Source organism: Somniosus microcephalus, chromosome 4 (assembly GCF_052327205.1).
Source record: "Somniosus microcephalus isolate GS21.2 chromosome 4, FLI_Smic_1.0, whole genome shotgun sequence".
NCBI classification, from domain to species: domain Eukaryota; kingdom Metazoa; phylum Chordata; class Chondrichthyes; order Squaliformes; family Somniosidae; genus Somniosus; species Somniosus microcephalus.
In genome coordinates, this window is record NC_140990.1 from 216,768,506 (window position 1) to 216,792,096 (window position 23,591).

The 23,591-nt window shown below is 43.9% G+C and overlaps 1 protein-coding gene across 8 annotated transcripts in view; it reads left to right on the forward strand.

The window, feature by feature from the left end:
• The window catches only part of LOC147120218 (E3 ubiquitin-protein ligase HECW2-like), a 424,776-nt gene that overhangs the window by 205,990 nt on the left and 195,195 nt on the right, over positions 1-23,591 (forward strand). For all 8 annotated transcript variants that reach the window (XR_015078143.1, XR_015078142.1, XM_085985833.1 and 5 more), the window contains 2 exons: positions 9,412-9,506; positions 22,095-22,170. Coding sequence is in view for 6 of the 8 variants with exons in the window: in XM_085985833.1 (XP_085841959.1) it covers positions 9,412-9,506; positions 22,095-22,170 (171 nt within the window). In the remaining 2 variants the exon portion in view is untranslated. The remainder of the gene's footprint in view (positions 1-9,411; positions 9,507-22,094; positions 22,171-23,591) is intronic.

Consider the following 23,591-nt stretch of genomic DNA (forward strand, 5'->3'; position numbering starts at 1 on the left):
TCATTTGTAAATAAGTTATGGCGATCAAATTGTCCTAAAATACATAATTGTTATTTTGTTGAAACAATACTTTTTTTTTTGAAAATACCTTTTATGAAGCATGAGAGCTTTTCTTTGTACTTTACATTTGCAAAACTAAATTGAGTTTTAAGTAATGTTAGATTCCAGTACAAAAACACATCTATTATGTATGTCATGAATTTGATTTTAAGTAAAACAGTGAGGTGAGTTCTGTTATTATCCAATTCTATCAGGGATTCCTGGTATTTTGGTGCATGTCATGATTATAATTGATTTTAAACGTTAATAGAATTTAAAAACTTTGTTTAATCCACTTGTGTATGTCGGAAATCCCAGCTGTAACAATATTAGGAGTTTAAAAAGAATTGGTTAAGACATTTACTGTAAACTGAGGACCATTATTTTAATATTTAAATAAAATATATCAATCACAGATAAGGCCATCTCTGACCACTTCCTTGTATCACTCTTTCCCCCCGCACCCCCCCCTTCCCCCTCCCAACCCTACTTCCTTCTGTGTCCGCCCCTGGAAAAAAACTCTCCCAATTCACTTGCAACTGCACTTTCAAAATCCCAACTGTCTAGTTATTGGCCCCCCATTCACCACGACATTTCTGCATCCGCTCAACTACACCCTCTCCACCACCTTTGATGCCCTTGTCCCTATTAAAACAATTACCCTCTCTCTCTCTCTCTCTCTCTCTCACCCTGGGCATTCCCCCTGGTACGACCCTCATCTCCGCTCCCTTAAGTCCAAGGTTTGCAGACATGAATGGATATGGTGGACAACTGCTTTAGCCATTCACCACCAGATCTGGCTGGACCACATAAAGCACTATCTGGTCCTGCTCTCGTCTGCCAAAACTGCTCACGATGCCAGGATCATTTTGGAATGTAAAAATATGATTTTAAGTATATGTAAAAGTTAAGGTCTGTTCTATTAACATTTAAATACACAAATTAGGGAAATCCTAATAGCCTCATGATATGAAATACATATCAAACTTCCAACCAGAAAATAGTTTGAGTCTTTTGGACTTAGTTGCTTGGATAGTGTGTTTTCATTCAGAACATGGGAATATGAACTATTGGATAACTTTCTGTTATCAAAATTATGTTTAAGTTCGGAGGATCCAAATGGAGAACCACGGATGAACCTGAATTGGCTAAAGCCCGTCATCAATCATGGTTGGTAGGGGTCCTCTGGCAAGTGCCAATGACTAATGAGCCCAGTGTGCTCCAACCAGCCAATGAATGATTCCTTGGGATTTGGAGCGAGCATTATACTGGATTAGTGTCCGACCTAACAACAGTACAGATTCATCTGCATGGAGATTGGTAAAGCCAGTGGAGGATGCTGCACAGTTTAAAGGCTGCAATGAACCAGTTTGATGGGAGGGAATGGGCTCCATGAATTCCTAGAAACTGCACTGGGTGGAAGTGGGAGGAGGAATTGGCAGTGATAATGAGGAGCCGTGCCAGGAACCATTGACTCGCTTTGAAGGTGGTGGTGAACAGGATTCTGCCTAGGCTTAATCCACAAGAAGGGCGATCCCAGTGAGTCCAAAACTATGGAGGAACCTCTCTCATTCCTTGTATGGAAATACCTAGCTTCTGTCTAGTGCATCTAAAGTAATTAACTCCTTCAACACGTTAGGTGCGCACTTTGGGGTAACTTTAATGTAGTGTATGTACTTTGAAGAAGGAACTATATTCTGCAGCCCCTGTATACTGCAGTACCAATAGTGACCACCCCTGTATATAAGCCTGTGTAGTAACTTTGTATAGTAGTTCCAGTTTTGTCTCCATTCAGTAAACACCTGTTATAACCAACTTCTGCAGTCCGTGTCTCAATTACACACGGACATTACATTGGCGACGAACAGATCCGAACTTAGCTACAGTTCTGCACCACCTACGGGGATCCATCCCTGAAGCGAAGTTATTAGAGGTCGAAGCCAGAAGGAAGAAATCCAAAAAGAAAAAAAAACAAACAGAAGAAACGGGCGTCGACCGTGGGCAGCCGCCCTCTGATTCATCGAATTCGAAGATTTGCAGGAGAGGCTGTCGAGAGCTGGGCTTGGTTCTCCAGTCTATGGTGTTCCAGCTAATCGGGCTGGTGGCAGGTAGTACACTGATCCTTCCTGGGCTGCGGCGGGCTAGAGCTCGATCGGGTGGCTTTTCGACGGGGCCGAGCAGCATTGTCGGGGCCGAGCAGCATTGTCGGGAAGAGGAGAGAGGGTGGAGCACACAGGGCGCGGCCGGTGCTACGAAGCCGGGCAGCGTACAGACCCGAGAAGAGGGAGGAAAGTGTCCCATAGGGTCTGCTCTGACGACGGGAACAGTAATTAAAATAAAAGAAAAAGAAATTAGAAGCGCAGAAAGCCGCGAGGAGCTGCAGTTTGCCACGGGGACCGCGGAGAGCGGCGTTGGTAGCAGCGCGGGGGGGAAGCGCGCGAAGACCATAGGGCGTCGCCATCAAGGCATAAAAACGCCAGCAACAGCGTTGGCAGCAGTGGAAAAGACAGAAAGCGCGGGAGGCGCCATCTTAATCCAGTGGGGAAGAAGGAAAAGCACGGGAGGCGCCATTTTGTTCAATCGGGGAAGAAGGCAAAGCGCGGGAGGCGCCATTTTGTTCAATCGGGGTAGAAGGCAAAGCGCGGGAGGCGCCATCTTAGATCTCCAAGATGCCAAAGACTGCCTTCGATAATGAAATAGAAGACTGGACCACGTATGTGGAAAGAGTCGAAGTATATTGCAAGGCAAATGAAGTAGCCGATGAGAAAAAGGCATCGGTACTACTAAACTTAATGGGCGCAAGAACGTACGGCCTATTGCGGAACCTGATCACTCCAGTCAAACCGATGGAGAAGAGTTTTAACGAAATTGTTGATATCCTACAGGAACACCTAAATCCTACACCGCTGCTGATAGCAGAAAGATTTAAATTCCACAAGAGAAATCAGCATAAAGATGAGAGCAATGCTGATTACCTTACGGAACTACGCAAGCTATCAAAGCACTGCCAGTTCGGAGCAGGACTGGCAGATACCCTACGGGACAAATTTGTCTGTGGACTCCTGAGTGAAGGAACCCAGAAGAGGTTACTCTCAGAGAAAGAGCTGACGCTAGATAAGGCTTTCAGCGTGGCAGTATCGTACGAAGCAGCAGCAAGGGGAGCTGCGGAAATACAGCAAAAGCCACAGGAATACGGCACCCATGAAATGACACGGGGATTTGAAAAATGTTATCGCTGCGGCAGAACAACCCATGACCAGAAGGACTGCTGGTCCAAGGACAAAACATGCAGGCAATGCGGAAAGATGGGACACATTGCACGAGTTTGCAGGTCCGGGAAGAAGACTAACGACAACAAAAAGACTACTAAGGAAAAGTACAGGAAAGTACAAAAGATGACGGACAGTAGTTCCGAAGAGCGATAGTGAATCCGGGAGCAAGAGACTAAGCTGCCTCAAACTACACAACGTAATCGCAAAAGAGGATCACCGAACCATTTGGGTCAGCCTCACGATAGCAGGGTCCCAAGTCAAAATGGAATTGGATACAGGATCTGCCCTGACCATCATGAATCGACGAGACTACGAGCAGCTATTCTCACACATACCCTTGAAAGACACATCCATTGTCTTGAAGACATATACGGGGCAGAAAGTATACCCCAGAGGGGAAATAAGGGTGCCTGTCGAATACAACGGCAAGGAAATACAGAAATTGTATCTGTACATACTGCAAGATGGTGGACCACCGTTATTGGGACGTGAATGGATCAGAAAGATAAGTTTAGACTGGCACTCCATTCAGGCACTGACTGTGGCTGGTAAAAAGGATGACGACGTCACACCTGGACGATTGTCAAAAATCTTAGCTAACGCTAAAGAGGTATTTCAACAAGGACTGGGAACTGTTAAAGACGTAACCGCCTCGATAAAAATAGAAGAGAATGCAATTCACAAGTTTTTCAAAGCAAGACCGGTACCGTATGCAATTCGCCCAGCCGTCGAGGCAGGGCTGGAGAATCTGGCGAATGCAGGCGTGTTATCTAAGGTAGACTGGAGCGAGTGGGCGACAACCATCGTTCCTGTCATGAAGAAAACGTTAAACAATAAGTCTGAGGAGCCAAGGAAGGTTCGCATCTGTGGGGACTTCAAGGTGACGGTGAAGCCAGTCCTTCACACAGTACAATATCCTCTTCCAAGGATAGAAGATATTTTCACCTCACTATCTGGAGGGAAACGTTTTACAAAAATTGACCTAGCGCAAGCATATATGCAGATGGAGGCTGAAGAATCCTCTAGGAAATATCTCACGATAAACACCCACAAAGGTCTTTACCAGTATAATCGACTGGTATTCGGAGTAGCATCAGCTCCGGCTATATGGCAAAGAGCGATGGAACAAGTCCTGCAAGGGATTCCGGGGACTCAGTGTTACTTGGACGACATCCTAGTGACAGGTGAAAATGACTGAACACCTTGCCAACCTAGAGCAGGTGCTCACTAGACTAAGAGAACATGGGCTACGAGCCAATCGCCCCAAGTGCGAGTTTTTTAAGAAACAAATATCGTATTGTGGCCACGTGATTGATGAAGAGGGGTTGCATAAGTCCCCTGACAAAATTGAAGCGGTAGTTAAGGCTCCAGCGCCTGAAAATGTGTCGCAACTGAGGTCATTGGATTGGTGAATTACTACCATAAGTTTTTGCCGAATTTGTCCACAATTCTGCACCCACTGAACGCCCTGCTACAAACTGGAGTAGCATGGAAATGGAGCGATGAATGTAAGCGGGCCTTTCAGAAGTGTAAAGGCCTGATCACTTCAAGAGAAGTATTGGCTCACTACAACCCATCACTACCGATAAGACTGGCGTGTGATGCGTCTCCCTACGGTGTTGGAGCGGTACTGTCACACAAATACCTTGATGGTTCAGAGAGGCCGATAGCTTTTGCGTCACGCTCGTTAACTTCAGCCGAGCGTAACTACGCCCAGATTGACAGAGAGGCCCTCAGCCTGGTGTGGGGGGTGAAGAAGTTCAATCACTACCTGCATGACAGAAATTTACTTTACTAACGGATCATCAACCTCTTGTCTCCATTTTCAACCCCAAGAAGGGTGTCCCGATAATGACAGCACAACGGCTACAGAGGTGGTCCCTTTTTCTAGGGGCACACCAATATGACATCGAGTACAAAGGAACTAAACAGCATGGGAATGCTGATGGATTGTCGCGCCTACCGTTGCCGACGGTGGAAGAAGCACCTGCAGTGGATCCTGTGGAGCTATTGCACTCGACCATAGTCGAATGTCTACCTGTGACGAATGCAAACATAGAAAAGGAAACACGAAATGACCCGACACTCTCCAGGGTCTATGATTTAACGGTGAAGGGATGGCCAGCACATGGCGAACCACTGTTGCCAGCATTCTCGCCGAGAAGAGCCAGCATTCTCGCCGAGAAGAGAACAGCTGTCAGTGTGCAGAGGAACCTTGATGTGTGGATCCAGAGTAGTAATTCCACCCAAATTGAAGGATAGAGTGCTCAATGAGCTTCATGAGGGTCATCTGGGAGGGGTAAAAATGAAGAACTTAGCCAGAGCGTTTGTGTGGTGGCTGGGAATCGATAGAGAAATCAAAGAGATGACCAAGAGCTGTACAGGATGCCAGAAGGTCCAAAAAGCCCCACCACAAGCCCCTCTACATCCATGGGAGTGGCCCTCATCTCCATGGCAAAGGGTGCACATTGATTTTGCTGGTCCATTTATGGACTCGATGTTTTTAATTGCGGTGGATGCACATTCAAAGTGGCCAGAGGTAATAAAAATGTCCTCAACCACCACAGAAAAAACTATCACAGTCTTACGAACCATATTTGCCAGAAATGGGCTGCCTGAACAGATTTGCTCCGACAATGGACCACAGTTTGTGTCTGAAGAGTTCCGGAGGTTCTTAAAGAACAATGGTGTTAAGCATTACACATCCGCCCCATATCATCCAGCCACCAATGGATTGGCTGAGAGGTTCGTTCAAACATTCAAGAAGGCTATCAAGGCAATGTGTAATGAAGACATACCCCTACAACACAAGGTGGATAACTTCTTGTTTGCCTACCGGAATGCGACACATGCGGTTACCAACCAAACTCCAGCCATGATGTTCTTCAATCGAAGACTAAGATGCCGCTTGGATTTGGTTAAGCCAAACATCAGAAGAGATGTGGAGAACAGGCAGTTTCAGAATATGAATGAAAGGCCAACCAGGAGTTTCAAGATAGGTCAACCAGTTTTGGCTCGGGACTACCGCACAGAGAAATGGCAGCCAGAACGATCTGCACACGGCAAGGACCTCTAATGTATACCGTGGACGTTGGAGAGAGCATTGTAAGACGCCACGCTGACCAGATTCTAGAGTCACTGGAAAACGTCAAATCTACACCACGATCCTATACACCTGGTGATGAAACCGAAGTACCAATTGCATCTACCTCAGAATCGGTGATATTGGAAGCAGACGAACCAAACAACGACGTTGATCCCGAATCAACTTTACCAGAAGAACCTGATACCCCAAAGAGGCGTTATCCGGACAGAATCCTGAAGCCTCCTCAAAGACTGAATTTATAATTGATTAACTTCAGTATATAGCAACTGTAATTGTAAATATGTTATTTAAGTATTAATCGAATGTTATGTACTGTTTAGCTAAAAGGGGAGGAATTGTAGTGTATGTACTTTGAAGAAGGAACTATATTCTGCAGCCCCTGTATACTGCAGTACCAGTAGTGACCACCCCTGTATATAAGCCTGTGTAGTAACTTTGTACAGTAGTTCCAGTTTTGTCTCCATTCAGTAAACACCTGTTATAACCAACTTCTGCAGTCCGTGTCTCAATTACACACGGACATTACACTTACATGCAATTAATTTAGAAGCCAGTGGAATATTCCAGAATGCCTACTAGAAATACACTTAAACAAAATCATGAGTGGGACCCTGTGTCTCACGATTGTGTGGCATTGCACATGGAGTTCTGTGGAGCCCCTCTACTCTGCCAAGTAACGTTTAGCTGTTCACCAAATGTTAAGCAGCACTACTTATGAGTATCGGTTGTTTTTGATATTTATGCCAGTTTTAAAATATAATACAATGCTACTGTGAAAATGGGGTCCCCTCAGAGCCCATCAGTCCAATGCGTCTGTCATTTGAGTCAACAGAAGATTGTAATTGTAGACCTCTACATGCTAACAGGGACTCAACGTAACAGTTGCAAAAGCGCAACATTCAAGGGGAGAAAGACAATTATGACTTGCAAGAACTTGAAGTGTGTGTAACTATTAAGAACTCTAGGGTCATGTGAGACCAAAGGTCACGACTTGCAGGACACAAAGAAGCAGGGTGCTGGTTGGTGCCATCACCTGTTCAGTTTTGTATCAGTCAGTATGGTTTTTCAGTAGTCTGTCCGGAAAATTTCTTAAATGTAAACTGGATACTGAAGTTTGATTTTTGAAAATACAGCCCTTTTTGTCCCAACCTCATCTAATGTAGTGTGGCATTCTTGCACACAGCGGCAGATTTTGATGTGATCGCTATCATCAGTCCAGAGGCAGGTAAATTGAGCCCGCTGCCCATCCAATGTAAACAGTCAGAGGCCCGAAACATTTTGCTGGGGCTTCATTACCATATTTGCGGTAAGTTGCCCATGCATTCAGAGCAGCTCGCTGATCGGGGCAGACAGGGAATGTAGTGGCTGCTCTGTGTAGCCAAGCTGGTCAAGTTCAATTAAAGGGAGCGGGGTGGTTGGGAGAAGAGGTGCTCCTTTGGGAGGACCATGGAGAGTCCGGTACTGGTGGGTCAATGCTTCTCCTGGCCCTACAAAAATCACTTATAAGTCTGCCTGCCCTGTTTTTGTGGTGGGTTTAAAGGATCACTGGTTAGATCACTCCACGACCAGTACCAGTTCACACATCGCCAGTTAAAAATTGCATCTGGGTCCCATTGATGTCATCTGATCCCACTGTGCATTGTATAATGAGACTCCCACATCCATAAGTCCCAAAATGGCACCGTGTGGAGTGACGACAAGAACGGGGCAGTAAGTTTTGCTCGCTGATCTTGAGTGCACTACCGTGCTGTTCCCGACTAAACACGGGGATGAAAATAAAGGCTGCAAAATTCTGGGATGAAGTGGAGGGTATGAGCCATATGCTGTTATTGTTCAAAGATGTGATCTGCAGTGTTTGGGGAGGGGGCCTGGCTGGGTAATCACCTTACTGAAATTGGTCTAGACTTCATTTGCTCAACACTTGTAGCATACTGTTTGCCTGTTTGTTTTTTTAGTATAGTGCATGTGCAACCAATAACTACTAAGGTTGCTGCATATTTTTTCCACCAGTAAAAACCTAGTTTGATTTGACCCGATCAGAACCTGCCCCTTTGTGCCATTTGATGAATACAGGAGTGCACTCTGCTTTCACATGTAGTGAAATATCTCCTCTTCCATGCAGTGGAAGAATTGCTGCTGAATCTTTACAAAATCTGATTGAATGGATAAATTGGGCAGGCATTATGTCTGTCTTATACCCCTTAAAAAAAATTCCAATAAATATTGTAAAGTAGAATCATGAAATCTATAGAAAATTTGGGTGATAAAAAGAAAAACCGAGAGTGCTGAAAATATACAGCAGGTTTGACAGCATCTGAAAAAAGACTGGTTAACATTCGGTTTGAGACCCTTTGCCAGAATAGTGATTATTTACAATATTCATATGCAAATAAAAACATATATATAAAAAAATATTATGCTGCCATCGTCAACTGCTTCATAGAATCATACAGCACAGAAGGAGGCCATTTGCCACATCGTGTACCAGGGGAATTTTCCAACTTTTTGCTGCTGGTGTGGGGACTCCTGGAAACATATAGTGGAAAGTTGGGCACAGGCTGCACGTGAAATTAAGACCATTTATGATTTGGAAAAACAGTGCACTGTGTACATCTGAACCGCAGTTATGTGCTTCTGGTGGCTGAGGCTTACCACAAGCAGTGAAAGTATTCCTAAGATGTAAAATTAGCACTCATTGATATCACGGACCAAGATATCAGTGGGGAGAGTTACACCCAGCTCACAGGAAGACTGGACCTTGTCAACATACATTAGCAGTGATAAGCAGCTCCCACCACCTATTTGCTGTGTGCCAGTTTTAGTATAAGATGTGTTTAAGTTTGTTACTTTAAAAAAAAAACTATGGCATGTATATTGAATGCTATTGTCACAATTCACAACACAGATTCTAGAAACGATGCTTTTTTTATGATTACTATTTTTCTGTAATCACCTTGTAGAATTCATCCACATTTTTCTCTCTTTGCTCCTCAGCTGAAACTAAAATCTGCTTTAAATACTATCATGGTGTAAGTGGAGCACTGCGAGCCACCACCCCATGTATTACAGTGAAAAACCCAGCTACTATGGTAAGTAGAACATTTGCTGCGTGCTCTTGGTTTTGGTTCAATACTATTCAAGTACAGTATGTGTGAAAACTGACTCGAGATCTACTTGCAGACAAATTGGGGTGACCCAACTAGTTGCCCACTTGGAAAGCCAACTTTATTGGGTCAGGTTTTACAGAAGGATTGGAACTAGGCTAAATTATGAAAATAAGGCTTGTAAGAGGATTAGACAAGTTTCTAATAATCACTATTTCTTCATTGTAAGAAGTAAAGCAAACTCAGAATGGTAGAGAGTTTCATGGTTTTGAGGAAAGAATGAATTAAAGCCAGTGATGGATTTACTTTAATAAAGTACTTGGGTTTGATAAAAGTCTGATAAAAGTCAAGCATGTAGTGTAGGAGTGGAGTTTTGTGTTGGCCAAATTGGGTAGGGTCGGCTGGCTCCCTTCCTTTAAGAATATTAGTGAAGTACTTGAGGTTTTTATGACAATCCAGAAGCTTTGGTGCTGGATTACCAGATTTGTTGAATTCATTTTTGCAGCTTGCCATGTTGGGATTTGAACTCACAACTTCTAGATTGCCGAGCTTGTGATTATGATACTGGCATCATACCTCAAGAAAAAGAAAAGTCAAGGAAGTGGCCATGAATGAGTGGAAAAAATGATATGTTGCATGAGGTTGAGAGGGGAAAGAAGGATGGAGAATTTGCAGGACACACGCCGTTACTAATGTGCAAACCAGCCAGCAATTTGTAGTGAGGAAGAGATACCCTGTGAATTGTGAATCGCCACAAGTTGCTGCCATTACCTTTGCAAAAATGGAAATTTAACCTCCCCATGATTTTCATGAGTTGCTGGAATGCACATTAATTGTTCATTAAACACGCCACAGAAAATTAAGTCTAATAATTAATGGTGTAAATACCCTTTTAACGATGTGATAATGGTTAATGACTACCAATCAACCTCTCTTGCCCAGAAAGTAAACAATTATAAGTGTGGATTCTCATTCCTTCAGGTTGTTAATTTTGTTTTAGGAGATTTTAAAAATGTCACTTTTTTTTTCCCTTTCTGTCTTTTTTTCTCTCTCTTAATCCAATCTTTCTTTCCCTCCCTTTATTTCTCTTTCGGTACCTGATTTGTCATTGAATTCACCCACTCTAATTTACTCTCCTTCTTAGTCCTTCAGCTAGTTATTTCCCAATCCTTAAACCTTATTAGTTAAGGAGATGCAGTGTTTGTCCCGTTGTTCACCAAGGTCCCAGATTTGCCCAGTTGCCCTCACCGCACCGTTATCAGCTCGCACTTCCAGCAACTTTGTGGGCAAGAAATGTTAAAACCTAAACGTTCAATTGTAAGTCTAAGTAATGGGGAATGGTGCAAGATGCCCCGCTCCAACAAAATCTGGCCCAATGGTTCATTTGTGATTGGAAGTTGGGGGGGGGGTGCGGGTGAGACTGGGGAAATAGTTGATGCAGTGGGCAGATGTGGTGGCCGAGTTGAAGTCTCCTGTATCAGATTGGCCGAATGCTTCTTGCAGCCTGCAACAGGCTGTCCTCTGCCACCTTTTCATGCTGCTGCTGCTTGTCTGCCTGATTGCCCTGCTGCCCTTGGCCCTTGCAAAGGAGACCTGGAGATCCTGGCTCAACTATGTTGCAGGGCACCCCAGACTGATCCAGGCATCTGAAGTGTGCCTTCAAAATTGTGAGATGATTATCACGGTAGAATAGACCTTGTTCTAGCAGTACACAGCGGGTGTCCTTGGAAAGCACAAATGTGCCATCAGGATGAATGTAGAGAGTGCCTTTAATCTCTCATCCAAAGACTTACCATTTATTCTGTTTGAAAGAATGGTGGCACAGTGGACGGCTTTAAAATTAAGGCAGCGTGGCAGCTTCCAGAAAGCAAGCTTCACTTGCACAATTTGATGCTATGGTTGTGGTGTATGTGCCTTTAAGAGCCCCTGTGTACTGTAATGCCGGTAGTGGCCACTCGGGCTACATAAGCCTGTATAGTGTCTTGTATCTTTTAGTTCACCTCCAGACTTTGTTCAGTAAACACCTGTTAAACCAACTCCTGCATTCCGTGTCTCCATTAACACACGGATACAACAGTGGCGACGAATTGGAAACAGACTTACCTGCAATTCAGCAGCACCTCAAGGAGATCGATTCCTCAGACGAAGGTCGAAGAAAAAAAAAAAGAAAAAACTGTGGTTTCACCAGCTAGCCGGGCTGGTGGTAGGTACTGCAATAACCCTTCCTGGGCGGCGGGCTGGGGCTCGATCGGCTTGCTCTGCAGCGGGGCCGAGCAGCGAAGGCGGAGGCAAACAGAGACGGAGGGTGGAGCACTCGGGAGACGGCCAGCGCTGCAAAGCAGGTCGGCGTTCGGACCAAGCAGAGGGAGGGAAAAGTCCCAGAGAGTCCGGTGGGAATGAGTCTCCAACTATTAAAAATATCTGTATAAATAAAAACCGTGGAGAACAGCGTTGTCGGCAGAGCGCGGGAGGCGCCATTTTTTCTCGGCAGGGAAGAAAGGAAACCGCGGGAGGCGCCATTTTTTTTCAGGATGCCTAAGACTGGCAATATTACTGCTTTCGATAGTGATGTAGAGGATTGGACCACATATGTGGAAAGAGTGGAGGTATATTGCACAGCGAATGAAATAGAGGATGATAAAAAGGCATCGGTACTTCTAAATCTAATGGGCGCAAGGACATATGGGCTGTTACGAAACTTAATCACACCAGCCAAACCGATGAACAAGAATTTTAAAGAGATTGTTGATACCCTACAGGAGCACTTAAACCCAACACCGCTGCTGATAGTGGAACGATTCAAATTCTTCAGGAGGAATCAGCACAAGAATGAAAGTAACACTGATTACCTCACCGAATTAAGAAAGCTGTCAAAGCACTGCCAATTCGGGGCAGGACTGGCAGATTCTCTTCGAGACAAATTCGTCTGCGGTCTCCTAAGTGAAGGAACACAGAAAAGGCTACTTTCTGAGAAAGATTTAACACTGGACAAGGCTTTCAGTGTGGCTGTATCATATGAAGCAGCAGCAAGAGGAGCTGCAGAGATACAGCAAAAGCCACAGGACTTCGGCACCCATGGAATGACACAGGGTTTCGAGAGATGTTATCGCTGCGGCAGATCCACCCATGACCAGAGGGACTGCTGGTTCAAGGACAAAGCATGCAGGCAATGCGGAAAGATGGGACACATTGCACGTGTATGCCGATCTGGAAACAAAAAATCCACTGACAGAAAAAAAATCAATAAGGAAAAGTACAGAAAGGTACAAATGATGACGGACAGTAGCTCCGAAGACCAGAAGAGCGATAGCGACTCCGGAAACAAGAGACTAAGCTGTCTCAAATGACATAATGTAATTACCAAAGAAGATTACCAGACCATTTGGGTTACCCTCACGATAGCGGGGTCCCCAGTTAAAATGGAGCTAGATACAGGATCAGCTCTGACCGTCATAAATCGACGGGATTACGAGCGGCTATTTCCGCATATACCTTTGAAAGACACATCCATTATCTTGAAAACATATACGGGGCAGAAAGTATACCCCAGAGGGAAAATAAGGGTGCCTGTTGTATACAACGGCAAGGAAATACAGAAGTTGTATTTATACGTTCTGCAAGATGGTGGTCCACCGCTGTTGGGACGTGAATGGATCAGGAAGATACGTTTAGACTGGCACTCCATTCAGGCACTGACAGTGACCAGTAAGAAAAAAAATGACGATGACGTCATACCTGAACGATTAAAAGACATCTTGGCCAACGCCAAAGAAGTGTTTCAACAGGAACTAGGAACCTTGAAAGGCGTCACCGCCTCAATAAAAGTGGAAGATGCGGCAATTCCCAAGTTTTTTAACGCAAGGCCGGTGCCATACGCAATTCGTCCAGCAGTCGAGGCAGAGCTGGAGAATTTGGAAAAGGCAGGCGTGTTATCCAAGATAGATTGGAGCGAGTGGGCAACACTCATCGTCCCTGTCATGAAGAAAACGTTGAATAATGATAAAGCTGAAGAACAGAGAAAAATTTGCATCTGTGGGGACTTCAAGGTGACTGTAAACCCGGTCCTTCACATGGTAGAGTATCCTCTTCCGAGGATAGAAGATATTTTCGCCTCACTATCCGGAGGGAAACGTTTCACCAAAATTGACTTGGCACAGGCATATCTACAGATGGAGGTTGAGCAGGCCTCTAAAAAGTATCTCACGATAAACACACACAAAGGCCTGTACCAGTACAATCGACTGGTTTTCGGAGTAGCATCAGCTCCAGCTATCTGGCAAAGAGCTATGGAGCAAGTCCTGCAAGGGATTCCGGGCACTCAATGCTACCTAGATGACATCCTTGTAACAGGAGAAAACGACAACGAGCACCTTGCCAATTTGGAGCAGGTGCTCACTAGGCTGAGAGAACGGGGCCTATGAGCAAATCGCCCCAAGTGCGAATTTTTCCAGAAACAAATATCATATTGTGGCCACATAATTAACGAAGAAGGGTTGCATAAGTCACCTGAAAAAATTGAAGCGGTCATAAAAGCTCCAGCACCTGAAAATGTCTCACAATTAAGGTCGTTCCTGGGATTGATAAATTACTATCATAAATTTTTACCGAACTTGTCAACTGTTCTGCACCCTCTTAACGAACTGCTACAAACGGGAGTAAATTGGAAATGGAGCGAAGACTGTAAACGTGCCTTCCATAAATGCAAAGGCTTGATCACGTCCAAGGAAGTTTTGGCTCATTACAACCCATCACTGCCAATCAGACTGGCATGCGATGCATCCCCTTACGGCGTAGGAGTGGTATTATCGCATAGATTCCCTGATGGCTCAGAGCGGCCGATAGCTTTTGCATCACGCTCATTGAACTCAGCTGAGCGTAACTATGCCCAGATCGACAGGGAAGCACCCAGCCTGGTATGGGGAGTGAAGAAATTCAACCATTACCTACACGGACAAAAATTTACCTTGTTGACTGACTGACCATCAACCCCTCGTCTCCATATTCAACCCTAAAAAGGGCGTTCCCATTATGACAGCGCAAAGGCTACAGAGGTGGTCCCTTTTCCTAGGGGCACACCAATATGACATAGAATACAAAGGATCAAAACAGCATGGAAATGCTGACGGTTTATCGCGTCTACCGTTGCCAACGGTAGAAGAGGCACCTACAGTGGACCCAGTGGAGATGTTCCACTCAACCATAGTGGAATGTCTACCAATAACAAATTCTACCACTGAAAAGGAAACGAGAAATGACCCGACTCTCTCACGAGTCTACGATTTAACGGTGAAGGGATGGCCAGCACATGGCGAACCAATGTTGCCAGCATTCTCGCAAAGAAGAAAACAGCTGTCAGTGTGCCGAGGAACCTTGATGTGTGGATCCAGAGTGGTGATTCCACCCAAACTCCAGGATAAAGTGCTAAAGGAGCTTCACGAGGGGCATCTGGGTGGAGTGAAAATGAAGAACCTAGCCAGAGCGTTTGTGTGGTGGCCAGGTATCGATGGAGACATCGAAGAAATGACCAAGGGCTGTCTAGGATGCCAGAAGGTCCAAAATGCCCCACCACAAGCCCCTCTACATCCATGGGAGTGGCCCTCATCTCCATGGCAAAGGGTACACATCGACTTTGCTGGTCCATTTATGGACTCAATGTTCTTAATCGCGGTTGATGCACACTCCAAGTGGCCGGAGGTAATAAAGATGTCCTCCACCACCACGGAAAAAACCATCACAGTATTAAGGACCATATTTGCCAGGAATGGGCTGCCTGAACAGATCTGTTCTGATAATGGACCGCAATTTGTGTCCGAAGAATTCAGGAAGTTCTTAAAAAACAATGGGGTTAAGCACTACACGTCCGCCCCATACCATCCCGCCACCAATGGATTGGCTGAAAGGTTTGTCCAGACCTTCAAGAAGGCCATAAAGGCCATGGGTAATGAAGACATAAATCTACAGCATAAGGTAGATAACTTCTTGTTTGCATACAGGAATGCAACACGTGGTTACAAACCAAACTCCCGCCATGGTGTTTTTCAATAGAAGACTAAGATGCCGGCTGGATTTGATCAAGCCAAACATCAGAAGGGACATAGAGAACCGGCAATTTCAAGGCATGAATGAAAGGCCAACTAGAACCTTCCAGATAGGTCAACAAGTTTTGGCCCGGGACTACCGTACCGAGAAATGGCAGCCTGGAACTATTTGCACACGACTAGGACCGCTGATGTATACCGTGGACATTGGAGAAAGCATAATAAGGCGCCATGCTGACCAGATCATAGAGTCATCCGAAAAGGGACAACCTACACCACAACTCTATACGCCTAATGAAGAAGCAGAGATACCCATAGTATCTACCTCCGATCCGGTGATACTGGAACCAGATGAACCCGACACTGGCATTCAAGCCAAATCGACCTTGCCAAAAGAACCTACTACACCACCGAAAACTACTACACCACCGAGGCGTTATCCGGACCGAGTCAGGAAGCCTCCAGAGAGACTGACTTATAATTGATTAACTGCAGCAAATGTGTAGATTATTGTTCTTGTAAACATGTTAATTAATGATTACTTAAAATGTTATGTACTGGTTGTCTAAAAGGGGAGGAATTGTGGTGTATGTGCCTTTAAGAGCCCCTGTGTACTGTAATGCCGGTAGTGGCCACTCGGGCTATATAAGCCTGTGCAGTGTCTTGTATCTTTTAGTTCACCTCCAGACTTTGTTCAGTAAACACCTGTTAAACCAACTCCTGCATTCCGTGTTTAGCAAATGGAATCTTTTTCTGCTTGATGGAAATGATGAGATTAACGAAAGGTGTATGTACGGTCGCAGGGGTGCAGTCTATGACTCCTTTGGCGAATCCTGCCACTTGGTAAAATTGCAGTGCCCTGTCATGCTGTTGATTGTCCACGGCTAGCTCGCGCAAACTGTGACTTGCTTGATGCATCTGTGCACTGCTGATTGACTATTGCTGCTGATAACCTCAGTGGCAGCCCTTAGCATAAAAATTGGGGGTGGTGTTGACTTTCGCAGGTGTTGACAGTGCTGATGCCGATGGTGAAGCTAGGCAGTAGCTGAGGTTGCAGCATGTGGAGTTAACTCATTGATGGTTTTGGTTGTGAACCATAGCCTCAGCGAGTGCTGGTCCTGGGTCAGCTGAGGTGGGAGTGCCTTGGTCTGTATCTTCTGCAGCGGGGGTACAGGTGGTTGGGTGCCAGATGCATCCTACTGTGCCTAATCTCCATCTGTTCCTCCTCCTCCTCTTTCTCAAAACAACACAGATGTAAGGGTTTTCGCAATGGGAAACCCATTGGGCCTTTTTGAAATGAGGGCATGAAAAAATAGAAGCCCATATCGGAAGTCACAGAGGTAGCGATTGAATCAGCAGACAGCAGCAAAATAAAACAAGAAAGAAAAGCAGTTCACAAATAAATATTTTACGGCACGTTTTTGATGTACCTGCTGTAGTCCTTTTAAATTTGATTCTGCCTTTTCCAACACCTGCCAGTGCTGGACACTATTATATACAGGCCGTAGTTACATCCAGCATTGTAGTGGCAGTAATAACACAAAATGGGTTGTATGATATCACACTCATTACCTCCTCATTTGAATGTGCCTGCCTGTATTTGGGCGGGTGCTTCTGGTGTCTGGGAGATGTGACACCGGAAAATACATGGACGCAAAAATGGGCGGATATCCGCATAATAGATTCACGCCCAGTTTTGTGTTCCTGCCTGAAATGGGCTGATAAGACAGAAGAAAATCTGAGCTTAAGTGTTGGCGGATTGTTTGACTATAGGGGGATGGAGCCTCGAGTCTGATACTGTTCTGATCTACACAAGCACTTTCCAGCTGGGTTCAATGAACAATCATGAAGTGCGGGGACCCACAGCAAGTTTTTCCATCCTTACGTGAGGGCCACTGAGGCCCAGTAAAGCAATCTTTTCTTCTTTAAACAGTTGTCCCAGGGCACCAAAAAGACTAGCTAACACCTCCTTCTTCTCCCCCCCCCCCCCCCCAACACCCGCATCCTCACACAGAAAGTAACATCTGCCTTTCATTCTGTTATTTATCCAAAGCCAATAGAGTCAAGAGAACCACATTGAATTCTCCTGGACTGAAGGCTAAGTGGAAACATTTTTGATTAATTTCTTGGAAAAGATGAATATTAAATAATGTTATAAACAGGAAAATTGAACATAAACCTTTCATACTGAGCAATGCTGGCAGTAAAGTTACTGGGTGTGATTTTATTGCATCCGAACACAGGAAGAGAGCTTTGAAATATACAACATGCAATTTCCTTGATACAGACTTTCTCATGTGTGTGTATATATTGTTTTTAAAACTTCTTGAGCTTTATGCAAAAAGTATACACGCTTTATTCCACCCCCCCCCCCCCGCCCGCAAATAAATATATCTTTAGACTTCTGGTTCTGCAAGATTTAACATTTTCTTTAGCATTAGATACCTTTTGTTTTCTAATGCTGTAGAAGCATGGTAATTTTTTTGCTGTGTAAGATTAATCTTTGAGACCAGTCCAGCTCTAAAGGTAACATTTTATTTTATTGTTCCAACAGGCGTGCAATTAATAGGAGTGAGATCCACATCAAAGTGCATGATTGAAGTAATCCAGTTTCAGTAATTTGGAACTAATTGGTAGCTACCTATATTTTCCCAAATTCAGCTCCTTTTAGTTTTTATTTAAAAATGTATATTTTACATAGAATTACATAGAATTTACAGCACAGAAACAGGCCATTTGGCCCAATTGGTCTATGTTGGCGTTTATGCTCCACACAAGCCTCCTTCCACCCCTCTTCATCTAACTCTCAGCATGTCCTTCTATTCCTTTCTCCCTCATGTGCTTATCTAGCTTCCCCTTAAATGCATCTATGCTATTTGCCTCAACTACTCCTTGTGGTAGTGAGTTCCACATCCTTACCACACTTTGGGTAGAGTAATTTCTCCTGAATTCGCTCTTGGAATTATTGATGACTATCTTATATTTCTGGCTCAAGTTTTGATCTCACTCACAAGTGGAAGAATCTCTCCCCCGCCCCCCCCCCCCCCCCCCCAAACAAGTGGAAACATATTTTGGTGGTTGTTTCTGTGAGAAATTCTGGTTAGAACGAGGACACCCCTCATGGCCAAGTGCTGGTCATCTGTTGGTTGAATAGATTTATGTTATCCTTGTAGTATTGGTCAGTGGGAAATAATATATATTCTGTCAGCTCTTTGAAGGTGTTGAAGTATGTATGAGTTTGTTTTACCGAATGGATTAGTCAAATAAGGATCTATGTTCCCTGGCAAGCTTTGGAGAATCACAAAATAGTTTGGAGGGACTAGACTTCCAGATTTGGATATCTGAGTTTTGGATCCCTCAATTCAGCGCTAAGTCCGCAATAAAACTGAATTCTTCCAAATAGTCTTCCTTAACCAAATAAATGACAAGTGACTCCAAAATTGCCTTGTGTGTTTTTTTTCTTCTTGATCTTTCTGTTAAATAGAAGTAATCACAATTGCATGAAGCAAGTCAAATTTCCTCCCTCTTGGTGTTTAACTTTAATATTCACAAAGAACTAGAGCATTCAATGGCCCCTACCCTTTCTCATAAAACAGCTTGCCTCATGTGACTTTAAATATAACTCTTCATCCTGCAAAAAAGAATCAAGCCATAAAAATTAATGGATTCTCTCTTTCTGAACATTACTGGGCAATTTAAAACCTATTTGCTATGAGAAACCTCGGAATTGCGAAACTCATTTGTTTCAGTGTGGGGGAAAAAGCATTGAATTTCTATTAGTCCGGTGAAAGTGTAGATACCCATCATCCATCTAGTGACGTCTCCTAGTTCACTTGCCATTAAGCAGGAGGTCATTCTCCTGTACATGAACATTCACAAGAGAAGCTCCTCGCTCGTTACAGAGAAATGATGAGCAGTCAGAGTGGACCGATTGTTTATTGTAAAGTCACAGTGAACTCAATGTTTACGATACCCCCAGTAAGGAGGTGACTTTTAAAAACAGTTCGGCAATGCAAACTTTTGTGGCATTTCAAAATATTGCTAATTGTAAATCTAAATCAAAATAATAATGTAGTCATGTTTAGATTTTTGACAAAAAACAGCATTTCTGGCTATCTGGGAAAACCAAGATAAGGTGCATCTGTTTTACATTCATGTTGAGACAGGAAACTACAGTCGTGGACTAGGAAACAGCCCATTTACTGGCCATAGTGAGCTAAGAAGCTAGCTTCATTAAAGGCCACAGTGCTCGCAGGATGGACTTGTTTAGCGGTCATGGTGGCGCTGGAGACTGGCCTGCTTAATGGCAGAAGTTGTGCTGGCTAATGCAAGTGAGTGGTTGGAGATGGCCCTGTTTAACGGCCACAATGGTCAGTCACACTGCTGGGACAAAAATCAAGTGTTGGTTTTTAAATAGCTGAGTGTTTAGGGTGCACCAATCGGAAACTTGGAGGGTTGGGGTTCAGGTCACATGCATATAGGACAAGTTGGAAAGCCTGGGCGTTGGATGCACAGGGTAAATGACATGAGATGAAACAAGTAGTCTTCTATTAAACATGTGGATTTTGAATGCCATCGACTAGAAATTCTGGGTTAAAGCCTCTATAAAACAATGCACACAAGAATGCAGCATGAGTGAGTTCAAAGTTTGTGCGTGAAATTTGCCAATCAGAAGTTTTACTTTCAGAATGAGTGATGCTTCTCCATGTTGCTATTTGAGCAGTCTAGGTGCCTTCCAATAGCAATGTGCATTTATAACGATACATTTTTATTCACATGACATAGTTTTACAGGTCCAGCACAACAAATCCAAAAACTGGTCTTTAAAGAATTGATTTTAGAAATCTCTAATGGTTCTGCAAATTAAAATGTTACTGCCAAAATTCAGCTTTTTAGAGAACCATTCGGAACCTTTAGAGCAAATCTGTGTGCCTCTGCTCTGAAAGCAGCTTTTCATTACTGATGAATGAAGTATTGGTCTGCAAACAGATATTTGCTTTGACCAATTGTGTGTTGTCTTTAATGGTCATGCTCGCACCTATTGGGTGGATTATTGGTAATATTTGAAACTAACATCATGGTGGTGTTGCGATCGTACCATTAATGTTGGTGCTAGAAACAGCTGCAGTGAGCTCCCAAATCAGTTAGTCAAATATGAATCGCAGTGTAAGTTAACAATTATGGATGGACAGATGGGGGAGGTGCATTGACGACAAATATTGAAATGTCTACTGACTGCATAACTTTGACTAAGAACAATGGCATGGTTGTTGGGAGATCAAAGTGAAAAACATAATGCAGGCCCATCTCGGCTGAGGTTCACTGCTTCTCTGCTTGCAAGCCCATGATTTTCCCGCTCATTCATTGTAGTGGGCAGAAAAGCAAGAGCACAGAAGTGGAAAACTCCAGCCACTTGACAAGCTTGAGTCTTTGTATAAATGCATCTTTATGAGGATTTCATTTTTAAAACCTCTTTGAAAGGGACTTTACTATATACATCGTAAATGATCCTTGTATATTCAAAATGCAACAAGTCAGAAATTCCTGAACACCATTGATGTGTTTTATTAAGAAAAAATGTTGTTCAATTTCTCTCACATTCCAGATGGAACTCCATTTTGGGCTTTACATAGAGCAACTCTTGGCTTTTATCTAGTATTGATAAGTAAGTCAGTTTTAAACTCCTTATCCTGCTGAATAAAGTGAAACTTCCTACTTTGAGTACCACAAGTGCAGAAACTTGTGCAAGGTTTAAATCCGGATAAAGCTGAAGTGAGCACTGTTATAGTCGTGACAGATTGTTATAAAGAAACTACAAAGCTACATTGGCCGTCCGATAAATAAAGCATCAAATGGCGACAGGTGTTCAGAGTTCTGACTAGCGATGGTGCAATGAGTATCCTGTGTAATACTGGCCTTTCTCAGAGCTCAGTCATGCTGTGCTGATCTGTCCAGTTGAATGGTTTGCAAACCTGTATATCGGTTATCACTGCCTGTTTAGAGAATGTACATTTGCACCTGAAATTAAATAATTTACTTCCACTGTTTCACTAAATACTTACAGGAAACTTAACTAATACTTTTGCTAACATTGCATTTTAACAAAAAAAGCACAAGTAATACGAGGTCAAACATCATGCTTCTTCTGAATGGTCCAATGCTTTTCCCATAGGAATGAAGGAAAAAACACCTTGTAAATTGATGGGCCATCCCTAATAACCTTCTAGTGGTTGGAACTGCATTTGCAGAGGGCTGGGACTCAGACACATGTTCACTTTATCAGCCAAGAGTTAGTACATGGCCTGAGTAAATCTGAAGTAACTGATAGAAAATAGCAATAAATTTGAAAGACATGTTGCCAGTTGAGTTTGATTGGAACCTTATATGGGTTTATGCGAGCTAAATTGTTTCCAATTGAATGTATATTTACCATTGCAAGAATGTAGACAGCTCATGCACAGGAAAATCATTAGTGGATATATTAACAGCTCTTTTTGACATAGACCAAAATATAATGTTAGATTTTGTTTTACAGGCTGGAGCAGATGAATTGGGGGAAGGTGGATTAGATGGTCAGAACAGTCGAAAACTTGTCAGATTCACATTATCAGGTAAGATGCAGCAAGGAACGCACACCATTTGATAATTAAGATCATTTAGCTGTTATTAACTTGTATTTTAAACATTTTCAATTCATTTTTCAAACCACTCTTTAAAGTGTTTATATGCCCAGGATTTGTGAGATGAACTTTGAATTCATTATATTAGGTGTTTGCAAGGTTAACGGAAGTCACCATTCTGTCATTGACAGAAGTCGGGCTTTCCCCTCAGGCGACGTGCAGTGTAAAAGCACATGTACTGTGTGTGCAATATTAGTGGTTTCAGTAAAAAATCAGTGTGGATACATCCACTTCTTGATCAAATTATTTTCTGTTCCCATTTCCTGCTCTTCCCTGTCCATGAACCAACTGTGGAAGAGGCAACAGTTGGAACAGGCATTGGGTTACTCGGCTGCATAGTGTGCAGGAGGAATCTGGTGACTACTTTGTACTGACTTCCCTGCCCTCCAACCCCTTCCCTCCAGCCCCCTCCCCCCCTCCAGCCCCCTCCCCCCCCCCGCCATTGTGCCAAATGTTATTCAGACACATTTGTAGCATTTACAAAGGTGGGGAAGAACTGACAGTGGAGCATGAAAGGACAAAAAACCCAGTGGGAGGAACAAAGCACAGTCTGTGTGCATGTGGCAGAGCAGTGCTGCCCCTGACCCCTGTTTGATGGCTGGTGAAGCAGGTGTCCTGCTGTGAGTTGGGTTGCCCTTTCTGGAATTCCAGGACATCCTTTCCAGAGGATGCTTGACAGAAGGTGGCGGCTGGGCTAAACCGTGTCTACAATATTTGCAGGACATGGAACAGATGTGCAATGAAGACAGCACACCTTCAAGAATTTGGCAAGGTAACACAACCCAACAGTGCCATGTAGCAGGTGCATAGCCGAAGATTCCATGCCACAAAATATTGCTTGTCAATCTATTCCATATGTACTTTCCTTCCCCCCCCCCCCCGCCAAATCATGCCGAACCCTTAGATAACCTTGTTGTTCTGTCAATGCATGTTATGCATACCTATACCTCAGAAGGAGACACATTGAAGTTGAAATGTATAATTGAAAATCTTGCCACACTCACATCTTCCATGGACTTCACACATGACATTATTGTAACACAAGCTAGCTGCATGATGCATGGTCACTTACTGATAGAAAAGTTGGCACATGCCTGTCACTGCGCATTTTCTCCTTCAACTTCTATCTGAAGACTACTTTGCTGCTTGCAGTAAAAGGTGGCATAAAATTCAAAGAAGCAACTGGAGAAAGGCACACAAATCACAGGGCCCTGACGCCTTTGGAAGAGATCACTGTGGATCTCCTGGCATATCGGAGCACAGAGGAGTGGGAAAAGGTGAAGCAGCAGTCTTTCAGACAAGCTGCTATCACTTGTACCTCTTCTCATTTAATTGCAAACAGGGAGTCACGC